At 51.5% G+C, this 25693-nt stretch overlaps 1 protein-coding gene across 2 annotated transcripts in view; it reads left to right on the forward strand.

Moving 5' to 3' along the window:
- syne1a (spectrin repeat containing, nuclear envelope 1a) overlaps positions 1–25693 on the forward strand; it is a 104783-nt gene that overhangs the window by 33419 nt on the left and 45671 nt on the right. For both annotated transcript variants that reach the window (XM_084700846.1, XM_084700845.1), the window contains exons 52-80: positions 91–266; positions 1590–1899; positions 1994–2158; positions 2904–3263; positions 5098–5234; positions 7009–7186; positions 8720–8902; positions 8985–9128; positions 10195–10350; positions 11374–11538; positions 11704–11876; positions 12028–12181; positions 12293–12436; positions 12791–12955; positions 13389–13706; positions 13860–14009; positions 15191–15361; positions 18348–18674; positions 18862–19014; positions 19203–19370; positions 19758–19934; positions 21034–21180; positions 21278–21403; positions 21724–21900; positions 22310–22575; positions 22718–22874; positions 22969–23258; positions 23448–23556; positions 23729–25345. In XM_084700846.1, coding sequence (XP_084556972.1) covers positions 91–266; positions 1590–1899; positions 1994–2158; positions 2904–3263; positions 5098–5234; positions 7009–7186; positions 8720–8902; positions 8985–9128; positions 10195–10350; positions 11374–11538; positions 11704–11876; positions 12028–12181; positions 12293–12436; positions 12791–12955; positions 13389–13706; positions 13860–14009; positions 15191–15361; positions 18348–18674; positions 18862–19014; positions 19203–19370; positions 19758–19934; positions 21034–21180; positions 21278–21403; positions 21724–21900; positions 22310–22575; positions 22718–22874; positions 22969–23258; positions 23448–23556; positions 23729–25345 — 6963 coding nt within the window. The remainder of the gene's footprint in view (positions 1–90; positions 267–1589; positions 1900–1993; positions 2159–2903; positions 3264–5097; positions 5235–7008; positions 7187–8719; positions 8903–8984; positions 9129–10194; positions 10351–11373; positions 11539–11703; positions 11877–12027; positions 12182–12292; positions 12437–12790; positions 12956–13388; positions 13707–13859; positions 14010–15190; positions 15362–18347; positions 18675–18861; positions 19015–19202; positions 19371–19757; positions 19935–21033; positions 21181–21277; positions 21404–21723; positions 21901–22309; positions 22576–22717; positions 22875–22968; positions 23259–23447; positions 23557–23728; positions 25346–25693) is intronic.

Raw genomic sequence — 25693 nt, forward strand, 5'->3', positions numbered from 1 at the left:
GGGTGTTATTTGACAGAGTACAAGCAGTTTCCTATTTTTTACCCAGTACAGTACAGGAACAGTACTGAGTAGACCATTGTGTGTGGACAGGACATCCTGCTGCTGAAGGGTGAGGGCGAGGTGAGGCTAAACATGGCGGTGGGGAAGGGCGAGCTGGCCATCAGGAGCTGCAGCGGGGAGGCGGGACAGGAAGCCGTCCGCTCCCAGCTCCAGGAAGTGGAGGACGCGTGGGCCACGCTGCTGGTGACCGCCATGAGCTGCCACAGGTAAGAGCTCTGCTGTCTGTCAAGATGGCCTGCTGACCTCTACCTAACCAAACCATAACCTTTTGCATTCTAACGACAACCTCATAACACAACCTCCTTGTTACCGACCTACACTATTGACTACCTGACAGACCTTTTATTGATTTTTACACTAATCCATTTCACAAGCTGCTTTAACTGTGACTTTTCACACATGCTTTCATTCTTGCAGCTCTCACTTTAAATACCATCAGATTTTTGATCACATTGCTACAGTCCACTTCCATTCATTACATTTACATTTACTCATTTAGCAGACGCTCTTATCCAGAGCGACTTACAGTAAGTACAGGGACATCTCCCCCGAGGCAAGTAGGGTGAAGTGCCTTGCCCAAGGACACAATGTCATTTGGCACAGCCGGGAATCGAACTGGCCTTCTGAACCTTCAGATTACTAGCCCGATTCCCTAACCGCTCAGCCACCTGACTCCTCATTTATCCAATGGGCTGCTGTCAGATGCCAGGCTGCACTACATGGATGGTTCGTTCCAGCTCCAGCGCCTGCGCATAGTTTACATCACAGCTCTCTGAGGCTTCATCTTCCTGTCTCCCACCTTTTGACCCTGGCAGTTGTCTAGGCGATGGTGCTGTCATGAATGGGGCCCTGGGGTGTGGACGAGGTCATTAAGCCCGTTTAGGACCACCTGTGCTTCCACAGTCCCCTCTTATTGGGACAAATGACTTTCATCACGTCAGATTCCTTTCAAAATACCATTCATTACAGTTAGGTTAAGTAGATAATGTGACGGATTTGTCTGTTTTTGTAACCCTGATTGATGTATCTATCGTGTGTGGAAAAAGGTGTGTGCGTGTGTGTGTGTGTAATTGAGCGATTATTGCCCCTCTTGCTAGGATAGATAGATCTCATTAGAGACTTAATGGAGGATAGCAAACAAGAAGATCTCATGGTGTGTGTGTATGCATGTGCGCATGCGGATATGTGTATGTGTATGTACATCTGTGTGTGTGCGTGTGTGTGTGTGAGTGAAGGCTATTGGAGCAAGACTGGTAGCAGGTGAGGTCATTGAGATATGGTCCATGTTTCTCTACGTGTTTGTGTGTTTCTTGTGTCAGTGTGAAACAGTTGTTGTGTACAGTATAAACAGGGTTTGACGAGCAAGACTACACAAGACATCTTACACAACACAACATCTTACATGGTCTCACAGTATAACATATACATCCATCTCCTACAGGAGAAGCATGGTTTCCAATGCTGTATAGAGTTCCACTGTAACATCCAGTCCATTCTATCCCCCCCCTCCCCCCTCTCCTGTGCTCCAGCCGGTTGGAGTGGACGGTCTCCCAGTGGGGTGGCTACCTGGAGAGTGCTGCCCAGCTGCAGCGCTGGCTGGAGGTCGTGGAGGCGGAGGTTTGCGCTCCCCTCACCCCCCAGCTGGGCCCCAGGGAGAAAGCGTCTCAGCTGGGAAGACTCAGGGCCCTGCAGGCTGAGCTGGAGGACCACCAGGTGGCGCTGGCGAGCCTGGAGGAGAAGGCCGCAGAGCTCCACAAGAAGACCGGCGACTCCAACTTCAACCAGGGAGCGCGCTCTGAGATCCAGGCGCAGTTTGATGACCTCAGCACCCTGGTTGAGGTGAGGTGGAGATTGGGGCTCTGTGTGTGTGTGTGTGTGTGTGGTTGGGACTACTGTATAGTCGTATAGAAGTAACGAACCGATCTTCTCTCAGGAGAGAGTGAGGAGGGCAGAGGGCGTGGTCACAGAACACCAGGAGTATCTGGAGGCGGTGAGGGAGCTCACTGATTGGTTGATGTCCGTGGGGGAGGAGCTTCAGCGCTGGTCAGATACGTGTGGAGACTCCGCCTCCATCCAGAGGAAGCTGTCTGAGGTCAGGGTGAGTGGTCTTCCACCGTCTAGCAGTCACCTGACACACATACACCTGGAACTGCTTTTACTGGACTTGAATCCAGATCCTAATATCCATTCCATTGTTGTCAGTTTGAGCTCCCAGCTGAATAAACTCTCAAGACCAAATCACACGACAGCTCACACATTTTTGGTGTTCATCATTCACACGTCAAACACATTCATCTCACAACTGGCACCTCTCACGGTTCCTGCTTCCCGCCCCCCCCCCTTCATTCAATGGGATGACAATTACACAGGGGAGGAAAAATGTGCGAGAACCTCGATTTACATTTACATTTCACGTGTGGATTTTAATTATCACATTACCAGCGTAGCGGGGCCCGCAAATGGGCTCGTGAATGAAAACATGATTATCGGCATGTATTCAAACAGTTTTATCGGGTTTTTCTTTTCGTTTTCCACACTGCCTGAACATGCCCTCGCAGGGTTAATGTTTTCTCCCAGTGTGTGAGTACCTGAATGTGGCCTTGGTCAGGATGCTGCTATCTCATGCAGAGAGAGGCTCTGCACACATCCACAGCTATACCACTTCAGTCAAGGACTGGGGGAGAGAGAGAGAGAGAGAGAGACAGAGGGGGGGAAAAACCTCGTCCTATAGGCTGCCTGAAATAGCCTCAGCTGTCAAGTACAATTGAAAGCGCGCGATAGCAGCAGTTACCGTAGCAACTTTTCTTCTCGGCTCCCTCCCCCTCCCTCCACCCCTCCGACAGGAGCGGGTCGAGTGTCGGCTGCTGGAGGGCCGCGAGCGCCTCAGTCGCGTGCGGAGGAGTGCGGCGCTGACGGCGGAGCACACGGCGGCGGGCGGCTGCGAGGCCATGGACCGCCAGCTGGGGGCGCTGGCACAGGCCCTGGAGCAGTGGGAGGGCGCCGCCCTGAGGGCCCGCGACAGCCTGGAGGGAGCCCTCGCCACGGCCACCGCCTCCGAGGAAGAGTACGGCCGCCTGACGGAGAGGCTGGAGGAGGAGCTTAGGGAGCTGGACGGGAGGCTGGCGGGGTGGAGCCGGGAGCTGAGCCGGGCGGAGGGGTGGACCATCGGGGAGGAGGCGGTGGAGGGGTGGCAACTGGCAAAGGTAAGGAGAGAAGGATGGAGAAAGAGAGAGACAGACAGACAGACAGAGACACATAGACAGACAGACAGACAGACAGACAGAGAGAGAGAGGACGGTCTGTGGTGGCTTACTGATAAACATGCAGGTGCTAGTTTGTCAAACTTGGCAGCAGAGACTAAGCAGAACAATCCTGTGTGTATAGCAAGTCCACACTTTAGCTTCATGCGCGCACACACACACACACTGTGCACACGCGAACACACACTGTAGACACACACATACATGCTTTCCTTGTCAGTAATTATCCATTTAATTTGTAAATCCAGACACAACACAGATTAGGTTCACAAATCAGCTTTTCCTGGACACCCGAGGAGTGACAGCTACAATCCCCTCCCCATCCTTTTCTATCCCCTTTTCACTAACTCTCCCTGCACAGAACCCCTCTATCTCCTCCTCCTGTAACTCCCTCCCTTTCTCTCTCTCTCTCTCTCTCTCTCTCTCTCTCTCTCTCTCTCTCTCTCTCTCTCTCTCTCTCTCTCTCTCTCTCTCTCTCTCTCTCTCTCTCTCTCTCTCTCTCTCTCTCTCTCTCTCTCTCTCTCTCTCTCTCTCTCTCTCTCTCTCTCTCTCTCTCTCTCTCTCTCTCTCTCTCTCTCTCTCTCTCTCTCTCTCTCTCTCTCTCTCTCTCTCTCTCTCCCCTTTTACTCTGTGGACATAAACGTACTTTCTAACACTAATCCCTTCCTTATTCTGGGAACAGCTCTCTCTCTAACTTTAGCTGTTGCCCTTCCTCCTTCCTTGCTCTCCCATTTCCCTAGTTAAAACAACTGCAGGATGTTTAGAGTCCTGGCTCTCTCTCCCTCCTCAAGGCCAGGGCCACAGTCCCGCTCTGCGTAGCGCTTCTCTTTAGCTCCTGTCCTTCTCCTGTCTCTCTTTTGTGCTGGTCCCTTGAATGAGGGCTATCAAGGAGCTCTCCCGTTTCCTGTGTCCGGCCCTGTTTATGTTACACGCTCGTTTGAGTGGGTGTGTGTGGTGTGTTTGTTTGAGCTTTCTTGCATCTGCACAGGCTGACAGCTGAATTCCATGGGGAGGGAGTGTGAGAGGGGAGGAGGGGGAGAGAGAGAGAAAGAGTGAGAGCGTGAAAGAGAAATAGTGTGAGAGCAGGCAGCAGGAATAAGGAGTCAGAGCAGGAGGAACAGAGAGGGAAAGGGATATAGAGAGTGAGAAGAAGGAGGAGGAGGGAAAGGGGGAGGGGGATGAGGAGGAAAGCGGCGAGTCAAGAGAGAGCGAGAAAGTGAGACCAGTACGAGGGAAAGGGAGAGGGAGGGACATAGACGGAAGGAGAAGAGGAGCATGGAAAACAAGCAAGAGTGTGAGTATAGTGTGGGTGTGTGAGACACAGAGAGCGAGAGAGAGAGAGACAGAGACAGAGAGAGAGAGAGAGAGAGATGGGGGGGGGAGGAGGAAGAGTGTTCGGTGAAGGAACGTCAGAGAGAGGGGGAGAGAGAGGTTGTCCATGTTTTTCTGGGAGGGGAGATCATGACTGTGAGAGCAGAATGCAAGGCATGCCAAGCAGAGCGGGAGAGAAGCTATCCACAGTCCTTCCTGCCCCACTCCCTGAAGAACAGACATGCTTTTATACCAAAAGTACTCTGCTCTGGGTGTCTGTGTGTGCTTGCCTGTGTGTGTGTAAGGAGAGAACAAGGACCATACTGGGATGGGAATAGGAGTGTGTTTGTTGTCACTAAGCTGTGTTATGCAGATCCAGGAGGCTGCTTGGCTTTGACACACACACTCCCCCCCTCCCTCCCCCCCCCCCCCCACACACCCTAAGCGTGGTTGTGCGTGTCTGCAGGAGGTGCTGGAGGGCTTGCAGAGCGCGGAGCCCATGGCGGAGCGACTGAAGAGCCAGCTGAACGACTTGGTGCGTTACTCCAGAGACCTGGCTCCACACTCCGACAGAGTCACCGCTCTCATCAAGCAGCACAACAGGTGAGCCTCACGCGGCGCGTGTCGGCAGGAGTGTGTGTGTGTGTGTGTGTGTGGGCGTGATGTGTGGGCGTGTCTGAGTGGGGGAAGGGGGGGGGTCATAGGTGACAGGGAACGAGAGAAGGGAGATGGAGCCACCGGTTGCTAAGCGACATTTCTCCTCCTTCTTTCCTCTCCGCCGGTGTCTGTCTCTGTTTGGGTTGTTGTCGTTTCCTGAGTGTGGTTTTATGCAAGTCAAACACACGCAGTTCAGCGGACGTGAACTGCAACACGCTTGTGTGTGTTTCAGATCTGTAATTGCTTCTTATTGAGTCAACATGTTTACGTAGAGTTTGTTTACAGACACGCCATGTGATGCTCTTCACACAGCTACAATGTACCCACAGGGCGTCTTGGGAATTTCAATAACAGTAGATCATGTCTGTGTGATTGTGCGTGTACAATTGTGCGCTATAATTGTTTGCAATAGTCTGAGTTCAGAGTGATCTCATGACACCCTCCCTGGTGACTCCTCTGTAGTGTAGAGGTAGGGGATCTGCTGGACTGGATCTGCTGGAGTCTGTGTAGTCTGAGAATGGTTACCACTGCAACAGGATCGGTCTGTTCTGTAAGGGAGAAGGAACTACTCGCCATGTCCAGCCTAGATATTCCCAAGGTTTCAGTCTGTCAGAGGGCAGTCTTGGCTGTTGCGTTTACGACACCTGTCCTGCATTAAAGAGTACGAACAGAGGAGACAGAGGGAAAGAGAGAGAGAATGAGAGGCAGAGAGAGGGAGAGAGAGAGAGATTGAAGGGGCAGCTAAACTGCTCTCCACTCCTCTTTAGCCCATGCAGTGTTTTGTCTTCACAGCAGAAAAAGTGCTTCTCACATCAGGTTCACTCCCAATGTAGCATCTCTCCCTGCACGCCTTGCATCATTGAACATCAAGTGTGTGTGGAGGCTTACATTTGTACGTAAAGCATTGCTGTGTGTGTATGTGTAATTGGAGTGTGTGTGTGTGTTTTTGCCAAGTTGTCAGTTTCTCATGCCTCCCCCTGGACTGTACCCGTCATTGGAGCATCTGTCTCTGCTCACCTCCCTCTCTCTGCATCCCTCCATCCCTCTCTCTGCATCCCTCCATCCATCCCTCCCTTCCTCCATCCCTCCATCCTTTCATCACTCCCTCCAAACTGCCCCCCACCTTAATGATCCCCATCCCTCCTTCCCCATCCCTCCTTCACTGCTTCACATGCTCCCACACTCTGCTTTCACCTCTCTCTGACCTGTCCGCCCCTCCATCTCATCCTCTCTTCCCCACCACAACTCTCCCTCTTTCCCCTTCCCCCTCCCCCTGAACCCTAACCCTCACATATGTTCTCTCTCAGACCCCTCCCCTCTCCCTCCCTCTGCACCCCTCAAACCCATCCCCCTCCACCCCCCCCCCCCCAAGTGATCCCTTCCACTTCACCCATTTCTCCATCGCTCCATCTGCCCATCCCTCACTTCTCCCTAACCATCTACCCCTCCACATCTCCTCCTGTTTTACCATCCAAGCCACAGACTGTATCTTACCTACACTTTGTATCAGTCACCTACTCTGTTTTGTGCATGTATGTATATGCATTCCTCTTGTTATGGCTCCTCTTTGTCGCGGTATGTCCGGAAGATAACCTTTCGAACCTTCTTTTTTGATTCAATTTTCCCATCCATTCACCTCTCTATCTTTGTCTCCTTCCGTCTCTCTCTATCTCATCCTTCTCCTTGTTCCTCCATCTCTCCACCTCCCCCCCTCCTCCAGTCTGAGCCTGTGTGCATCCAGGGAGTGTCAGAACAAGGAGCGTCTGCTGGAGCAGAAGTTCCGAGCCGGCCTCCGGGACTTCCAGCAGTGGCTGGTCAACGCCAAGATCAGCACCGCCAAGTGCTTTGACGTGCCACAAAGCGTTGCCGAGGCAACCACCAGCCTACAGAGGATCCAGGTGAGGCCTTACGGCTCCCAGACACTTGGGCCCTGACACATTTTATGTTGGTGTATAGTACACTTAGGCAAGTAGGTAAGTACATACACTGTACACGGGCCAGGAGTAACCAGGGTGCTGCTCAATGGAACACTGTTCACAGTGTAGAACAATAGCTAGCTGTTGAAACTCCAAGCACAAGGTGGTCCAGGAACCTGGTGGGCTGGATGTGCTAGACCTAGGCTTCAAGCCAGGGGCTTCACGGAAGGTTCTATCTCTCTCTCTGTCTCTTTCTCCCTCCTTTTCTCTACCTCTTTTCAATCTCACCGTCTTGGCGATCTCTACTTCTCTTTCCATCACTCCATCTCTCTTCATTTCAATTCCTCAATCTTTTGTTCTCTCTTTCTCTTTTCCTTGCTCTTCCTTCCCCCCCCTCTCTCTCTCTCCCTCTCTCTCTCTCTACCCCCCCCCCTTTCTCCTTCTCTGCCCGTGAGGCTGGCAGCATGACAGGGTGGTGTGACAGGGTCTTTAGAAGACCCTGGGGGTCTGTCTAGGAGTCATTGACATGTCTGTTCCTGTGTCTGTCAAGGTGTACAATACCACAGCTCTCCCGCCAGGCTAATCACCTCACATACTTACCTGCTGTCATTAGAACCAAGCAACAGGGAAGCAGATTCTGGAATGCAGAATTCCCATTGTGGAATGTCACCTTGTGGAAACCAAACAGTGAGCTCGGCAAAGGTTGCTTAGGGGAATGCGCTTGTGGCCGTAGTTTTTTTTGGGGGGGGGGTGATTTTTACAGCGTCTATGTTCCGCTTGTCCTCTAATGTACCCTGTGGGACTCTGTGGGTGAAAGGGGATGCTTGAGAGAGGGGGATATGGAGGAGAGAAATATGGCTGCGGTCATGTTTTATTTATTATTGACTTGGAGGAGAATGTGGAACAATGTTTCCACATGGCTGACCCTCAGGAAGCCCCACGCAGGGGGCGGGGGGGCGGGGGGGGAGGGAGACAGGCATTGTGTCACGCTTAATTGGCGCTATGGCGTTACTCTGGCTGGGAGAGGGGAGGAGGTGTGAAAGGAAGGGAGAGGGCAGTGAAGTGAAGTACTGGAGAAAGAGAGACAGACAGACAAGGATAAGAGGGAGACAGAGAAAGACAGAGATGGCATGTGTGTGTGTGTGTGAGGGGACCAGAACTGGATCTCAAGTGTGTGGAAGTGATGTGCTGACTGCACAGATGGCGCAGCAGTCCCTGCTGTGTCGCTGTCACCGGCTCTGTCCAGCTCTGCCCCGCTCTGCCCGGCTCCCAGAGAGACGTGTATGTGTGTGTGTGTGCGCGAGTGAGAGGGGGGCTGTGTGAAAGGGTTGAAGGGCACGTCTAACCACGCTTTTAAGTCTCACCGACTCTCATCTGTGCCCTTTACGTATCTGCCCCCCCCTCCTCCCCATAGAAATAGAAAGCTGAAGGAAAAAAAGTCTCTCTTTGGAATTCTTCTTTATTTTCACCACCTATTTTCTGAGTTCCTCACCTCTGTGGCCCCTGTGTGTGTAGGAGTTTCTGGGGGACAGGGAGCATGGCCAGTCCAGGCTGAGCACCGTGGGGGCCTGTGGAGACCTGCTCATGGCTGTGGTCCCCGGTGATCGGGTGGAGGGGGTCCGGGCCAAGGTGGCCAACACCAAGGAGGACTGGAAGAGCCTGATGTCCAACCTGCAGATGAGGGAGACTGCCCTGAAGGTGTGTGTGTGTTTGTTTGTGTGTGAACATGAATTTATTTATTTTTTTCATACAAATGTGTACCTACATCCTCAATCATCAGAACCTGCAGTCTCAGATGAGAGAGTTCGAGGCCAGTGCCGAACCCCTTCAGGATTGGCTGAACAGTACAGAGGTCAGAGTTCAGGAGAGCAGCGCCCGGCTTCATGACCTCCCGGCTAAGAAACAGGAGCTCGGCAAGCTACAGGTACCAACCACCTTCTCTCCCGCCAACAAGTGAACACACTCCCCCCTGCTTATCCAACTGTTATACTACAACTGCTGTATCACCCCACTCTGCCTCAGCAACCTACACAGGAAGAAGATTTAAAAAAAATGGGGGGGGGGGGAAATAAAAGGCTTGCTACTCAACCTTTTTCTATTAAATATTCATAATAAAAATGTATTTGGAAATATCTATGAAATCAGCTGAGTAGGAAAGGAGATGCGGTTCTGAGGATTTGCGTCCCTGGAGTTAAATCACAAATCTGCTCAAAGAGTGCGGAACGCCCTAATTACATTTGTCAAGCAGCACAGAATCAGATTGGGCCCTACACATTTTGACACAATAGTCGTGGAGTCCGAAATCTAATTAATTCTCTTTTCTGTCAGAGCCAGTGTACCGCGCGGCTAAAAGGACCTTTTTAAGATTCGATAACGGCCCTGTCGACAAAGAAACGAGACAGAACTGGAGAAAGAGAGACAGATAGAGCTAGAGAGCGACAGGAGCACTGAAAAGATTACTGACAAAAAAACAAAAACAATATCAAAGCCTGCCCTTATTGCTGTTGCTATTTCTGTATTTACTTTGTCACCCTTCCTCTTTATGCTAGCTTTTGTCTGTGGCCCCTACAAGCAATTACATTTCCCTCAACCAAAGCACTACTGCTGTTCTGCACAATGCAAGCTCTGTATGCATCCGTCTAAACCATGGTTACAATACTACACCCCAACCCCCACCTCCACACCGTCCACACCTCCAGTTGTATTAGCTCCTTTGTCTTCCTACCTGGGTGTACGTGCCCTTCTGTTCCAAAACAACACCATTTGAAAATAGCTGCTGTGTTTTCCCTAAGCACACTGTTCTGTGATCCCTGGGTGTAATGTGCTCCTGTTGCTGTGTCTCTGTACGGTCTCCGTCTCCTGTTTACTCACCTCTCATCAACTCCTCCTCCTCACCCCCTTACTCTCCCCCAAAACTCCCCAATCCCTCCTTCCCCAATTCCGCCTTCCCCAATCCCCCCCCCCTCCACACCCACCCACACACATCAAAGTGTGTGTTGGAGGAGATGGCTGGTCGCGAGGCGGAGCTGGGGGTGCTGAGGGAGAAGGCCCACCACCTCTGGGAGGGTCAGACAGCCGGCAAGGGCTTCGTCCACCGAGTGTCCCAGCTGTCGGCACAGTACCTGGCTCTCAGTAACCTCACCAAGGTAACCCTCTCACCCCCAACCCACCCCAGCCCCACCTGACCCCTGCTCTGTAACCCCCTTCTCTCTGTGCTCGACTGTGGCTTAGAGGTGTGCAGTTGCCTCATTCACGCCTTGTTCGCTCCAAGACTCCAAACATCTTGTCGGGTTATCAGTCTGTTTATGTCGTCAACTGTGTGGCTGTGTCTGTGTTCATGTCGTTGTGGTATGCTGCTGAGTGGAGCAGAGTTCCCTGCGTAACGGAATGAGGCAGTTTAGCTCATGAATCATAGGGCCGACATGCTCGTTTCAGCTAAAACACTTGTTTCTGTGTGTCAGCAAAACAGACCTCTCCCTCTTGTTTATTTTAAATTAGCCTGAGGAATTGCTGAGTCACCAACCATACGAGAGACTTGTGTTGTTACTGATGACAGCACCAGATTTATTGGACCACAACCCAACATTTATGAACACTAGACAACTCCAGACAGGAAATGGTTTTCTATTCTAGAATAGCTGTGACCTTTAAACCACGTTTCCCTCATCCTCATGTTTTATATCAGTGAACTTTGTGCTGACCGCTAGCCCTTCTCTCTCACGCTGAGAGTCTATGAGAGTGTCCATCCAGGGATGATGAATGAACCTTATTTACTTGGTAGGCTAGCTATGTACCTAGTGAGCTATTTATAGATACTCTTCCCTCAGTTACATGGAAACAGGCACAGCGACGTTGGAGATAAGCCACTTGTGGCTAGCTGTGCTCAATCTCAGGTGCTCTCTCTCTCTCTGTGTATGCAAGGTGTAACACAGGCACTTACACTATGTCTCCATTTTTCTGGACTCTGCAGAATTCTGTAAATTATAATCAAAACATGACTTTGAAACCCTTCCCACGCTCATTGTATTTTGAAACACCGGTTTCAAGTCATCTTACAGTATATCTTTGTTACCTACTGCTGTTCCAGTCCAGTCCAAAACCATTATTGAGACGTTCAAGATTCCTAGGTTTTACCAACCTCCACCCCTTCCCCCTCCTCCACCTCCCAGGACAAGGCGTCCAGGATCGAGCGCATCGTAGGGGAGCACAGGCTGTTCTCCCAGGGCCTGAAGGAGCTCCAGGACTGGGTGTCTGAGGCCCAGAGGGTCCTGCTCACCTGCCTCTCCCCCACCGCAGACAAGGGCGTCCTGGAGGACAGGATGATCCAGCTGGAGGTCAGTCGGTGGGGGGGGAAACCACCTCTCAGGTTCCTGGTCCAACCTTTCAATGCTGAATGGAAATTAAGTAACAGTAGAACCGATGAAACGGCAAGAAACTGGACAAACCAAGTCCAGCCGAGCCCTAAGGTGACCGTCGTTTCTGGTGCTGTTGACCCCCAGGGTCTGCTGGCGGCCCGGCAAGAGAAGGAGATCCAGCTGAAGATGCTGCTGACGCGGGGCGAGGCCGTCCAGAGGAACACGTCGGCCGAGGGCGTCCCCGTGGTCCGCAAGCAGATCCAGGACCTCAAGGACTCCTGGGACGCCCTGCTGTCCGCCTCCATCCAGTGCAAAAGGTCAGGAAAGGTCACCGACGGGGAACGGGATCCATCCGTCAATTAGCGGACCGTCCGTCTGGTCTGGTGATGGATCACAGCTGGGTTTGAATGGGAGAGGAGCTGATCTGTCTGGGATGAATAGGGTGTCTCCGTGCTTGTGTGTTCACAGCCAGCTGGAGGGCGCCCTGTCCCAGTGGACCAGCTACCAGGAGGACGTGGGTCAGTTCACCCTGTGGATGGAGAGGGTGGAGGAGACTCTGGGCTGCTCAGACAGGCCGTACTCTGAGATGAGGGACAAGACAGCCAACCTGGGCAAGACCAAGGTGCTGGACCGCTGTGGTGTCTCCCTCTTGGGCTTTCTCCAAAATGTTGGATTCAGGTCTGGTTAGTCTAACAATGTGTGGTTGTGTGTCCCTGTTTGCATGTGTGATTAGCTGCTGTATGAGGAAGTTCTAAGCCACAGCAGCCCTCTGGAGACTATTGCTACCAAAGGCTCCAACATGGCTGAACACTACACTACCCAGCAGGAGGTCCAGGCGCTGCAGCAGAGATACTCATCCATCAAAGACAAGGCAAAGGTGACTAACACACACCCACACACACAAAACAACTCACTTCCAGGCTGTGTCTGGAATTAGGATTGTGCTTTTAAGTTACTTGCTTGATGGGTTAAACAATTACAAAACAATTTAAAAAGCATCTCCACTACACTATACTTCTTTGAAAAGTCATCCAATTAAGTATGCATGGACTGTTTGGGCCTTAACCAATGTCTGGATGTTTTAAACTGCTTCTTTTGAGCCGTCTTAAATTATATTTTCATGTCTCCACACCACAAACAATACTTTGAAAGCATGGCTTGTAAGAAGTCCTCATAAAATAGCAGACTCCCCTGTTGCTCAAAGTATCTCCCTCCTGTTGTGCCCCCCCAGGCTGCCGTGAGTAAGGCCAAGCAGCTGGTGCTGGTCCATCAGGAGTACCAGAGGGGGCTGCACGTGTTTGAAGACTGGCTGGAGCAGGAGCAGGCCACCCTGGGCCCTCTCATCCACCCTGAGGGAGATGTGGAGACACTGGAGAACACGCTGCAGCAGCTACAGGTCAGCACCCTGCAGCGACTCTGAGGGGTTGGCAGGGAAAGGGTGGAGGGGGATGGGGTTAATGGGGCAGGCGTTAAAGGTTAGGGTTTAGAGTTTCAGGGGTTTGGGTAAAGGATAGGATTAGAGGTTAGGATTTTTAGATTAGGGAGTAGTTATGGTTACCGTGTACTGTGTGGGGCTACACTGCTGGAGTGGTTTGTTTGTTTATTTTACTGTGTAAATCAGATGGCATTGATTATTTTAACAACGTTGTAAAAAGCCTGAATGGTCAGACATGGGGGTGTGACATTGGGGGTTGTTTCTATGAGGTGATACTCGACAATTATCACTTTCCTTTCGATCAGCATTCTGACACTACCACCCTGTCTTTATCATCCTTTGTCCCTCTCTCTCTACTTCTCCGTCTCCGTCTCTGTCTCTCCCCCTCCCTCAGCTCCTCCAGGAACGCTGCTCGGAGGGCCGCTCGCTGCTCTGCTCCGTCCTCTCCAGCAGAGAGGGCGTGATCCCGTGGGGCGTGCCCCAGATCGAGGACCGAGCCCTGGACACAGTGCAGCGCGAGTGGGGTGCTTACCAGGCCCGACTGGAAGAGACTGGCATTCAGCTGGGCTCCACCCTCGGTAGGCTAAGGCAACTGGGGGAAAGGTTCCAGAGTCTTGCTGAATGGCTGGAGGATATGGAGAATAAGGCTAACATTAGGACTCACCGCCGGTCTGACAGACCTACCAAGGAGGCCCAGCTAAAACAGCTTCAGGTGAGAGGGAAGGAGTGAGGAAGAGAATGAAGTTCAGAGAGAGACAGGGGAGAGAGCAGGACATTTTCATCCACTGCAGTACACCGTAGTTCATGGTGGGTTAGCCATGTTAGCGGTACATGCTAACTCTCTGCCCTGTGTTGCGTTTCCCAGCGGTGGCAGGAGGGGGCGCTGGTGCAGCAGAGCGGAGGCCTGTCGGTTCTGGCCCAGCAGGTGATGGAGGAGACCCACGTCAGCTCCCGGGTCAGCACCAGAGCCACGCTGCTCACCGCGCGCTACCACGCCCTGCTGCTCAGCTTACAGGTGAGACACAGCTACACACACACACCGCATTCACACTGGCAACATCATCACACATCATCAATACACACATGCAGCATCAGCACAGTCACTTGTCCACACTTATACGTTCAGCTTTCAGTTTTAGATCAAATTCTATACTCAGTATTTCGTTCTCACGTGGACCATTCCCTTGTTATATAGTCAACTGTGGATTGAGTGTCTATTGTTTCAGTGACTTGAATTGTCTTGTTGCTGAGAGCTGTGTCTGTGTACACAGCCTGCACGTGAAACAAGCCCTTTATTTTCCAGCTCCACTATGAAGGACTAAAGGAAAATCAATGGGCCTCCTCTGCTCTGAGACTCAGGCTGTAATTAAACGCTACACAAGGCAATCTCACACTCTGCACCCCGACTGGAAGGGCTGCGCTGCCACAGCCATTGATTTTTACACCTGCAGTAACAACTCTCTCGCTCGCTATCTCTCTCTCTCTCTCTTGCTCTCTCTCACTCTCTTTGGCACTCTCTCCTGTGCGCTCTCTCCCTCTACCTCTCTCTGTCGTTCTCTCTCTAATGCATGTGCACACGCTGTACACAGACGCCTCCCTCTCCACTGCTTGGATGCTTGTAATTATTCAGCGTGAGGTGTGTGCTCCATGCTGGAGAGCTGCTACCATCTCCTCAGCGAAGGTGTGCACTCAGCACTATCAGCTAATTGGAGCTTCACACTGAGATCTGCAAGTCAAGTGAATGATGTATCAAAACTGCAGGCTTCCTCCCCACTCATATGTAGCATTGTCTTGAGATCATAGTTGAGTGGGTATGAAATGTGGAAACCAGTGAATCCTTCACCGCCTGCAGTTCTCATATTGACGTCTTGGAGATCAAAGTAAAGATCAGTTTGTTGTTAATGCAGGGTTGATATAGATTTTAACCAGGACTCCGAAATCGTTCTCTGTTGGCCAGATGCATTTCGAATGGAGTTTCAAACAAAAGGACTGTTTAGTTTTTTTGAACTTGGTCTAGAATTGTTAAGAAACAACTTTTTGAAACCTAGCCGAGGTTGGCCAAACGTATCAAAAGCTTAACAAGACGACTCACCTTGAACTCACCTTCAGCCTCGGCTTGTGTCTGAACGCCGTCCTCTATACGGTATGATGTCGCAAGCAGTAACATCACAACCTTCTGCACCAATTTCTTTCCAGGAGACCATCAAGCAGCTTCAGGAAGAACTGAGGAGCATTGAGGAGGCTGAAAGCCTCTGCATCTCCTTCTCTGATTGGCTCAGCTCGACCCAGAAGACCTTCCGAGCAGTGAGTGGCAGCACAGAACCTCTGGACCGGGTTGCCATGGAGAGGAAGATGAAAAAACTTGAGGTAACGAGTAGTCGCATTGCATTGTGGGGAGATGTTGCAGCAGCGTCCATGTTTGTTCAACCATTATGGAACAGAACGTCCACATGTAATAGCTTTGTGGAATAGTCTCTTTCCAGAACCCAGAGTTCCTGTTTCCTATACAGCGACAGATTGCCCTGATAAAACTTAATTAAGCCTCTGTAGCGTTATCTATCACAAGATGGATGGCGTTTTCTGGATTTTTAATTAGTGCCACAGAATTTCAGCAATGTCTCATTTCAGTCCAATTTCTCAGCCAGTTGTAATGGGATTGCTATTCCAATCTCACTTTCTGCCGAGCAACAAAAGGTGTTTGTAAACCCTTTGTATTGTTTGTGTGTGTATGTGTGTCAATACGGCGTTGTTAGATTTAGTAGCTTCTGTAACTATGGGGACAGTGTACCAAATAGACAATAATCAGCTAGATGGCTCATCCCTTGGATGATACAGAACTGACTTGACCAGAACGGGGAAACACACACACACAGATGCACAGGCTCACACATGGACACAAACACGAGTCTAAACTCGCACACATAAATCACCTCACTGAAACACCCCACATCATTACTGTACCAAGTTGCCAGGGCACAGTTCACAAAGAGAAGAGCGTGTGTGTGTGTGTGTGTGTGCGTCTGCATCGATTCTCTTTATGAAGACAAAGTGGGCGCGTCTTTAGAGGAAGCTGGTGAGTGAGGGGGAGGGTAGGGGAGGGGCCCCCCCACTGCCCCCCCACTGTGAGACAGAGGATGAAGAAGCATCCATGTCAAGAGCCTGATGGTATACACACTGCACACACACACACACACACACACACACACACACACACACACACACACATGAACACACACATGAACACACACACAGATGAACACACACAAAGCTCATCTGGCCTGCTGGTATACAAACACACTGCACACACACTGCACATACGCACACACATATACTGTACACACTTGAACACATACACAAAGACATTCACACACACATAAAGTCACAGCTCATCTGGCATGAGCTTTGCAGTAATCCATGTCTGGTCTCAACGTTCCCTCCCTGCATTGGGACTGGTCCATGCTGTCACTGCACGTGTTCTGCTAGCATGGCAGACTGCTCGGCAATACCAGCCCTGGGTTTCTCTCACAGAGAGAGGGAGAGAGAGAGAGCCATGTGGGATGGGGTCAAGATATCCTAGCCAGGAACCATGGAGAGCTGCATGGATAAAGGGCCCAGATAATCAGTCCCTCCACTGTCATACTTGGTGCTGCCTTCAATACAGAAGTCCTGATATGCATAGGTAGAAGTGCAACACTGTGTCAGATGAATGATTACAGGATCGAGGACCTTCATCACACAAGTCTTTCTTCAGCATCGAGCCTAGAGGACGTTTATCAAAAGTCCCAAGTCTAAAGGGTTGGCAAACACGTCTGCAAATATTTGGGCATATTTAGAAAGTATAGCCATATACAGTGTATGTCTGCATCACATCATGATTTGGAAGGAAATGTATTACTGGGCTGAAGGCAGGCATATTGAACAGGGAATTTTTTCTTTTCTTCTACCAGCGTGCCATTGTGCATACTAAGCAAAGGCCATACAGATAGATACTGTTAGTGTGACAGCAATATCACTGCAAGGACAGTTCAACATGGTTTTTTTTGTGGGTTTGTGATGTAGCTGGTGGAAATTGTGTGTGCAGCAACCATTGTTAAGTGCACTAGATTGAGCCAGTGTACCGAAGTATGTAAACACAGACCCTGTTAGTGTGTCGAGATGTTGTGTAGAAAATAGAAGCTAACAAAATTACCCTGGAATAATATCCAATGGCTTCCTGCAGGGTTTAATTTCCTAGCAGGTAATGACACAGCTTGCTTTAATGCTAATAAGAGCTCTTGTGTGCAAGCGCAAATTGAGTCCAGGTCACACAAAGTGAATGCATACAACCGTATCAAATTAAAATAGTTCATTTCGGCTGTGCTTTTAAAGTATATGTCTTCACACGCTACTCCAGTGGTGCATAAACACTGTTAGCTCACCAGTCTACACCTGCATCCATACATGTGTGTATCCTATGATAGCACGCTGAACGTACTGAGGAGCCATGATGAAGTGAGATGGACATGGCTAGGAGCTGCGTGCCTGCAGACGTCATTAAGAGCTGTACGAGGTGTGTGTGTGTGTGTGTGTGTGGACACAGTTATCTTGTTAGCGCATCATCAGAAGGAGCGAGCCTGTCAAGGGGGTGTGCTGAAGCCCTCCTCTCCTGTGTGGAAACAATAGGCACATGATGAAAGCATGATGGTGCCCTGTTGAGGGAAATAAGTACCATAAGAGAGAGTGTGTATGTGTGTGGGTTTGTGTGTGTGTGTTACCGAGAGAGAGATGAGAAAGAGAGGGTGGAGAGATTGTGGAGTGTGTGTGTGTGTGAGAGGGCGAGTGTGTGTGTGTGTGTGTGTGTGTGTGTGTGTGTTGGTTGCCCTGGAAACCCCCTACTGACTCTGTCCAGTAATTGGTCTCTCCTTTCATATGACTCTCTGTGGTCTTGCCACTCTGACCGTTTCTGACCGCACGCTCCAGTGTGGGTCTGACAGCGGTCTCACCATGCTGGTCTCTCCTGCCAGGTTCAAAGCCCTCCTCAGGAGGGGCGGAGCTTCTGAAACCAAGCAGAAGAGACGCCAGCGTTGTCTGAGGAACAAAGAAATGTGCTTTTGTGTGTCTGTGTGTTTGTGTGAAGATGCTGGTGATGACAGTCAGGGGAAGCATGCAGTAATAAGCTTAATGTTTGAAGGTATTTGTTTGGTGATTCTTCCGTTCCTCAGTTTCCATCCCATCATATTGTAATGGTGCAGAGTTTATTACAAACTCGCCCTGTGGGGGCTTTAAAAAAATCAATAACATGAAGATGATATTCAGGAATCCTTCTATATATCGCTGACTCTCTCTGTCTCTCTCTGTATCTCTCTCTCTCCAGTCTCTCCAGTCTGAGCTCCAGCATGGCCACTCCCTCCTCAAATCCCTGAGAGAGAAGGCGGAGCGGGCTGCTGGCTTCCTGGAGGAGTCTGGGGCTGAGAGTCTGGGAGGGGAGGTGGAGGCCCGCCTAGCCCAGCTGGAGGAGCTCGCCGGTGGGCTACGACAGGAGCAAGGCTCCCTTGAGCGTGCTGTGTTGCTGGCCAGGGAGTTCCAGGACCGGTACAAGGCCCAGGCCCAATGGGTGCTGGAAACCAAAGCAGTGCTCAGCGGGCCCCTGGAACCCAAGGCTGAGCTGTACCAGAGGAGGGCCCAGCTAGCCAAGTACAAGGTGGAGTATGGGACCCTTTCTGTGGTATTTCACCCTTAACCTCAGACACCACTGACCCCCTAAGTACACTACAAGGTTACAGGGACTAACACGTTGTCTTTCCTTCTCTTTTTCTTTATTTGTCCCACCCTTTCTCCCTCCCCTTCCTCCCATCTCTTTCCCTCCCCTCCCCCCCCCCCCCCCCCAGGCCCTGCTCCAGACGGTCCAGTCCAGGGACCCGGCGGTGAGGTCGGTGGTGGAGAAGGGGGAGGCCCTGCTGGCCTCCGTCCACTACCCCTCTGTCAGGGACAACATGCTCCGTCTGCAGGCCGACTACACAGACCTGTGCAGGACTGCCAGGGTGAGCAGGACACACCCAGGAACACCAGACGTGTTTGCCACACGTTTGACACAAATCATAAATGGATACGTGTTTCATTGTATTGGTTTGCATGGTAAAACTCATTACATTGCAATTAGCCCGAGCAATACTGCAGTATTCATTTGATAGACATGAACGTTAATGACTGGTGTGTGTGTGTGTGCCAGGCCCATGTGCATCATCTGGAGGGCCAGGTGAAAGAGCAGGAAGCGTACCACAGCGAGCTACAGGAAGTGGAAAGGTGGCTCCTACAGATGTCCAGCAGGATGGTGACCCCTGACCCCTCTTTGGGTGGCGGCCTCGAGGCCGCCACTCAGCTGCTAGCCAGCCATAAGGTGTGACCACTTTGTATGCTGTGGTATATTCATGTCTTTCCATTTCAGGACAATGGTTTTCATCCAGTTCATTGAAGTGTGACTTTTTTTGTGACAGTGTGACTTGCCAAATCAGTTAACATTTTCAACTTTTTCACTCCGTAATCAACCATGAAAAGTCCAGACTTCAGTCTGTGAGCCACAGCACAAAGACTCAATTTTCTTCTTGACTGTGTCATTTGACCTCTGCTTGAGTCCAGTTGTCCTATCCAATCCTATCTTTTGGCTGTGAGGATTCTCCACAATCTGACTTTGATGTTGTCCTTGACCATTCACCCTGAGTAACACCCAGACTGCTTTTGACAGTCTTTTATGTTTGTATTGTGTGTGTGTGTGTGCTCTCCTCAGGCCATCATGGAGGAGATAGCAGGGTTCGAGGACCGCCTGGCGGGGCTGAAGGAGCGGGGCGAGGACCTGGTGCGGGGCTGCACTGAGCGCGTGCAGAACAGACTGAGGCAGCAGGTCCAGGCCCATCAGCAGGGCACCAGGGACAGCTACTCTGCCATCTGCAGCACAGCACAGAGAGTGAGGACGGAGGGGAGGGAGGGAGGGTGGGAAAGGTGGAGGGGGGAGAGAGGGATGGTTGTGTTTGAGAGAGAGAGTGAGGAACTTGACTGAAGGACAACTAAAAGAGGCACAAACATTCACGCCAACACACACACACATGCACACCACAATAAAGCCAATTTGTTGATATCACGCTGGCACAGGCATTCCCTTAATTCATACCCATTTGGACATCTAAGCACCTTCTCTCAAGACTGACCTTCACCGCCAAACCAGAGGGCACTGCCAGCGCAGACTAGCACCACCCATGCCAACGCTAACCAACTGCACCAGCCAAAACCACTCTCTCAATCCTACCTTATTAATCCCTGTGCAGTCTCCGTCAAGTTGATTTCATCTGTATGAGCCAAAATGGGTCACACACTATTCACCAAACATGGCAACCCTCTCTAATCCACCTCCACTCTGTCATTTTGGCAACATCCACCCTGTCAACTTAGCTTCCCTCCCGACACCATTATGATACAGCCAACCTGGCAACCCGTGGATCCAGCCACACACTCTATCAACAGGACTGTGCCAATCCCATAACTGGTGTTCCAGCCGTGAAAACGCTTGCCAAAAGTCAGTCAGTGGCACAGCCCGGCGCTGTCTAATACCACACCCCTCCTGCCGCCCCCCGGCACCCTGCCACCTTGCCAACCTCCTATCCTCTGCCAACTCTGCCAGGCACCGTGCCGACACATGTCTGTTATTGACCAAGCCCCCCCCCCCCCCCCTAAGGCCCTCATATTAACTATGTCAATCATGTCCTGCTGCTGCTGTCTTCCCCGTAGATTAGGGACGCCTTCACATTCAACACCTGTCAAACACGCGGGCCGCTTAGCTGTTACCCATGCTGCACCATTGTCTGTTCAGAGGGAAGACGGAGATTTGGAATTATGGAAATTAATTGTGCAGTGTTTTGTAGTGTCTCGTTTTCGTACGGAAAAACAATTGTCACCCAAAGGCTTTATAATGAGCCCAGCAGAATTGTTTTTGTCTTAAGATTTCCAAATGTTTTCTCTCTCTTTCTCTGTATCTCTCTCTCTCTCTCTCCCCCTCCCCCCATCTCCAGGTCTACCAGAGTCTGGACAGGGAGCTCCAGAGACATGTGAGCCTCCAGGATGCCCTGCAGCAGTGTCAGACCTGGCTTGCCTCTGCCTCCGTGGAGCCCGAGCCCCCTGCGCACCCCCCCCTGAGCCTGGAGGATGCGCTACTACAGGTCACTCACCAGCGCCACCCCGTAGGCTGATGCAACCCCTTCCTGTGTGTCATCTACCGGCTGTAAATATCTGTGTGTGGTGGTGGTGTGTTGTCAGGTGAAGCAGGAGCGGACTCTGCAGGAGCAGGCCAGTACGTACCTGCAGCTGGTGTGCTCCACCTGCGACCTGGCCGAACAGAGGGTTAGGGAGACGGCGGCAGACATCCAGCAGGTCAAGCTGCAGGTGAGGCAGAGAGGGGGAGCCGTGGAGAAGCACCACAACACCACAGTTCATGTGGACCACACCCTGTTTCTTAATGATGCGGGTGGATGATTGGGTGGATGATTGGGTGGATGATTGGGTGCGCGGGGTGTCACCCACTTTCAAAGTTGGATGTTCTTGGTTGTTCTGTGGATGTGCAACGATAGCACTTCCTACCTTGAACGACGATGCCTAAGTCATCGATATGACTTCAGGGCGTCCGTGTAGCTGTGATCGGTGCGATCCGTTGTGTAGCTTTGCGTCCCTGAACGTTCCCCCGTTTGCTCCCTACTGCTCTTCAGATCGAGGAGAGGATGCTGCTGTGCGAGGAGGTGGCTGACAGCTGGAGGGACGTTCAGGAGCAGCGCTCCGACCTGGAGGCCCAGCTGAGAGAGACGGAGCTGCAGCTCCACAACCTCAGCAGGAGACCGGCAGAGCTGGAGGCCAAGATCGCCCAGAACCAGCTGGACCAGGCCCAGGTCAGGGGGGGAGGGAGGGAGGGGGTAAGGTTATCAATGAAGAGATGGAAAGATTGATCAATCAGTCAGAGTGTTGCTGATTTTCTCCAATCTGCAACTGTGTGTTATCAATTCATGTAGATACAAGTGTGGGTAAGGATAGCAGAGTTGAGCAGCCCCTCTATTTTCATCCGAGTTAGCCGCCCTTGTCTTGGGCCAAGGTTTCTATTCAGCAATCAGTGGCGCCTCACAGGACAATGCCCCATTTCAGAGAAGGCCCACGTTCCATAATGTTACATAATGCCAGGCCATATTCCATATGCCGTTGCATCTGTGCCCATTATCTGTGAGTCAGTTAACCAGCCCCTCACTTGGCTTGGCTGAGATCATATCCACAACACAATGACAAACGTGTCGTCTATCGTTCCAGGAGTTCCTCCAGCAGATCAGAGACAGACAGGCCGAGGCAGCCCAGCTGAGAGAGGCTGTGGCTGGGCTGACGGGGGGACGGGACTGCCCTGGCCTGGAGGAGGTAGCCAGTCTGAAGAGGGCTTGGCAGGAGCTGGGCCAGAGAGCTGAGGAGCTGGAGACCCAGCGGGGGGAGGACATGCAGCGGAGCGGGGAGTACCAGGAGTGTGTAGCCGCCGTGGAGGAGCTCTTCCACCAGGTGTCCAGAGAGTGGGACTACCTGGCCAGGTACGGAAGGACCATGTGTTTCTTCCATCCAACTGTTATCCATCCATACTTTGTGAAACAATATACATGCATCCACACAACTCTCTGTCTCAGACGTGTATACTAATCCCTTTTCCCCTGTGTGCATGTGTGTGTGTGTCAGAGCGGACACAGAGAGCACCAGCGAGCACCTGCAGGCCCTGAGGAAGCTGTCCAGCGACCTGAAGGAGCAGGGGGGAACTTTGGAGGAGCTGAGAGACCAGAGGCAGGCTGTCCTGCCTCGCCTCAGCCTGCTGGACAAGGAGCTCATCAAGCAACAGGTAACCCTGGAACCTCCACCGATACTTCCACATCACCCCACGTCCTCGTCGTGTTCTATCCGCTCAACCACAACCTTTTGTCGGGGATCTGCAGGTGGGGTACCTGGAGCAGCGCTGGGCCCAGCTGGAGAGCTTGATCCAGGGGAAGATCCAGGCCTCGGCGCACACCCTGGAGGAGCTGGCCCGCGTGGAGGCCCAGCTGAGGGAGGCCCGGGAGTGGGTGGAGGAGCAGCGACCTGCCCTCACCACGGCCCTGAAGACCAGCCCCCCACCAGACCTGGCCCAGAGCTTCCTGTTTGACCACCTGAGTGTGTGTGTGGAGCTGGAGGCCAGGCAGCAGCTGCTGGCCCAGGCAGTGAGCGAGGCCCAGGCCGTGGAGTCCAGGTGATCACCTTAACCCTCGACTGTCATTGTGTGTTTTTATAAATCCATGACGTGCCACATTGGACATTGTTTTCCAGTTTTCACTTTGTCCTCTGATGAGAAGACGTATGTTGCGATGTATGCCTGTGAACTCAATGCAATGTCAAGTAAATAATAGTAAGTTCATCAATCGGCCAATCTACCAATCAGGCTGGGGCTGAGCGAGAGGAGGCGTCTGAAGCAGCTGGTCCTCCAGGCCCAGGCTGAAGTAGAGGCACTGGGAGCCAGGGTGACCCAGAGGAGGAAGTACCTCAGCAAGGTAGCCATCTTGTCTTCCACTCCAATAATTTTTCTTTCATATAAAGGTTTGAAAAGACGAGCACGCCACCTGACCATGAAAAACCTCCTCATGCATTATTGATAGATTCACAACTTCTCTTATCTAAGATCAGTTAGTTCACAAATCCAAATCTGTTCCTGTTCTTCCGTAGGCCTTTACGGAACGGACGCAGTTCCTGCAAGGCCTGGGCAGGGCGCTGTCCTGGGTGCAGCAGCAGGAGAGGAAGGCCTTGGTGGACGACCGCGTGTCTCTGCTCCCTGACGATCTGACCAAGCAGGTGGGCGCATGCCGTGGCGTCCAGAGCGGCCTGCGGGCGTACGAGGGGGAGCTGGCCTCGCTCCGGACCCAAGGACGAGTCCTGGAGACGGACGCCACCGACGAGGAGAGGGCGGAGACGCTAGCCAGGCTGGAGGACCTTCAGAGGCTCTTCAACACGGCGATCCAGAAGGTCAGCCAGCGGGTTCAGGACTTGGAGAAGGCCCTGACTTCTCGGAAGTACTTCCAGGTCGACCTGAATAAGACTTGCCATTGGCTGAGACAGGCCGAAGTCGTGACATTCCCTGAAGTTAGCGTCACGGACAAGGACGGTGACGTGGAACTGCAGGCTCAACTATCGAAGTTTCAGAATGTTCTCGAGCAAGCTTTGGAATATGAAAACCTCCTCCTCATTGTCCAGAGAGTGGGCCAGGAGATTCTTCCCTCCCTGAACGAGGTGGACCACTGCTACCTGGACGAGAAGCTCAACGCCCTCCCACAACAGTACAACAGCATCCTAGCGCTAGCCAAAGAGAAAAAAGACAGACTGCAGCACGCTATCTCCGAAAGGAAAGAGTTTGACACCTTCTTCGACATCACTCAAAATGCACTGGAGGAGCTTCAAGAGCAGTTTGACACTTTGGGAAAGCAGAGAATCAGCTTCAGAGGGGAGGACGTCGATCGCCTTTGTCAGGAACACAAAGATTTAGCTGAGAGTTTATCCCACCTCAGCCCTGCTGTGAGGGAGCTGAGGGGAAAGACGGAGGGCTTTCTGAGCAGGGGCCTCCGATGCAGACCTGAGGAGACACAGAGTCTGGTCCATCTTCACGATTCGCTGAAGAGGTTGATTGACGGGTCGGTGAACCATTTAGGTGAATCGTCGAAGACATTGGGAGAACATAACGCAACATCAGCCCAGCTAGACTGTGGCCTGAGGTCTGTTCAAGAGGAGCTGGTCAAACTGGAGTCAGAGTCACACCTTAAAACGACAGACAGACTTGCGAGGCTTCACAAGCTGGTTGGGAGTTTGGAAGGGGTGAGCTCTCAGCTGGAGAAACTGAGCCAACAGGCTGAGGAGCTTTGTTTGAACTTTGACCCTACTGCCATCCAGGCCTTAAAGGAGGAAGTGACCTCACGAAAGGAAGAGCTATATTCCATTCAGACAGAGGTAAAACAACGCATTAGACTGTGTGAAAACCAATGTGAGGAGGATGAAGATTTTAAAACAGAGATTGATGCAATGTACAATTGGCTGAATAGTTTGAAAGACAAGTTAAGTCAACCTTTGACCCTTCCGGGGATAAACGTTGAGATGGTTCAAGAGGAAGTGAGAAGACTGAATGTGGTGGAGGGGGAGGTGAAGTCCAGACTGAGGGTGGCAGATGTCCTGGGCAGCAGAGAGAAGCAGAGGTACAGTAGTAAGAAGAAGACCATTCCACCACACGTAGAGGATGACCTCAAGGAGCTGGCTAAACTGGCCTTTGACGTTCAACAAGCAGTGGCGGCCAAACAGGTAAGTGGTCTTCTCCTTGGGTCTGTGAAGGTCTAGATTCCATGGGTGATGGAACTTGAAATGGCAAGCTTCTGTGCAGTACACTACAGTATGCTTTTTTTTTAAAGCTTTTTAGGAATTTGGTATTATATAACATTTGAGTGTTTTTTGACCTATTCCATCATTCATGGCCTGAGCTTGTTGAAAAAATGCTCCCATTGCTCTCTCCCCATAATATCAATTTGAACCTGCTCAGGGAGCAGCAATGGGAAGTCATAATTGACCAGTTGAGTGCACTGCAGAACAGAAATAACATTTTGATAAGTACTAGAAGGGCACTTAATTCAAGAGGCCTAACAATTTACATTT

This window comes from Hypomesus nipponensis, chromosome 6 (genome assembly GCF_054491055.1).
Source record: "Hypomesus nipponensis isolate SF chromosome 6, ASM5449105v1, whole genome shotgun sequence".
NCBI lineage: Eukaryota > Metazoa > Chordata > Actinopteri > Osmeriformes > Osmeridae > Hypomesus > Hypomesus nipponensis.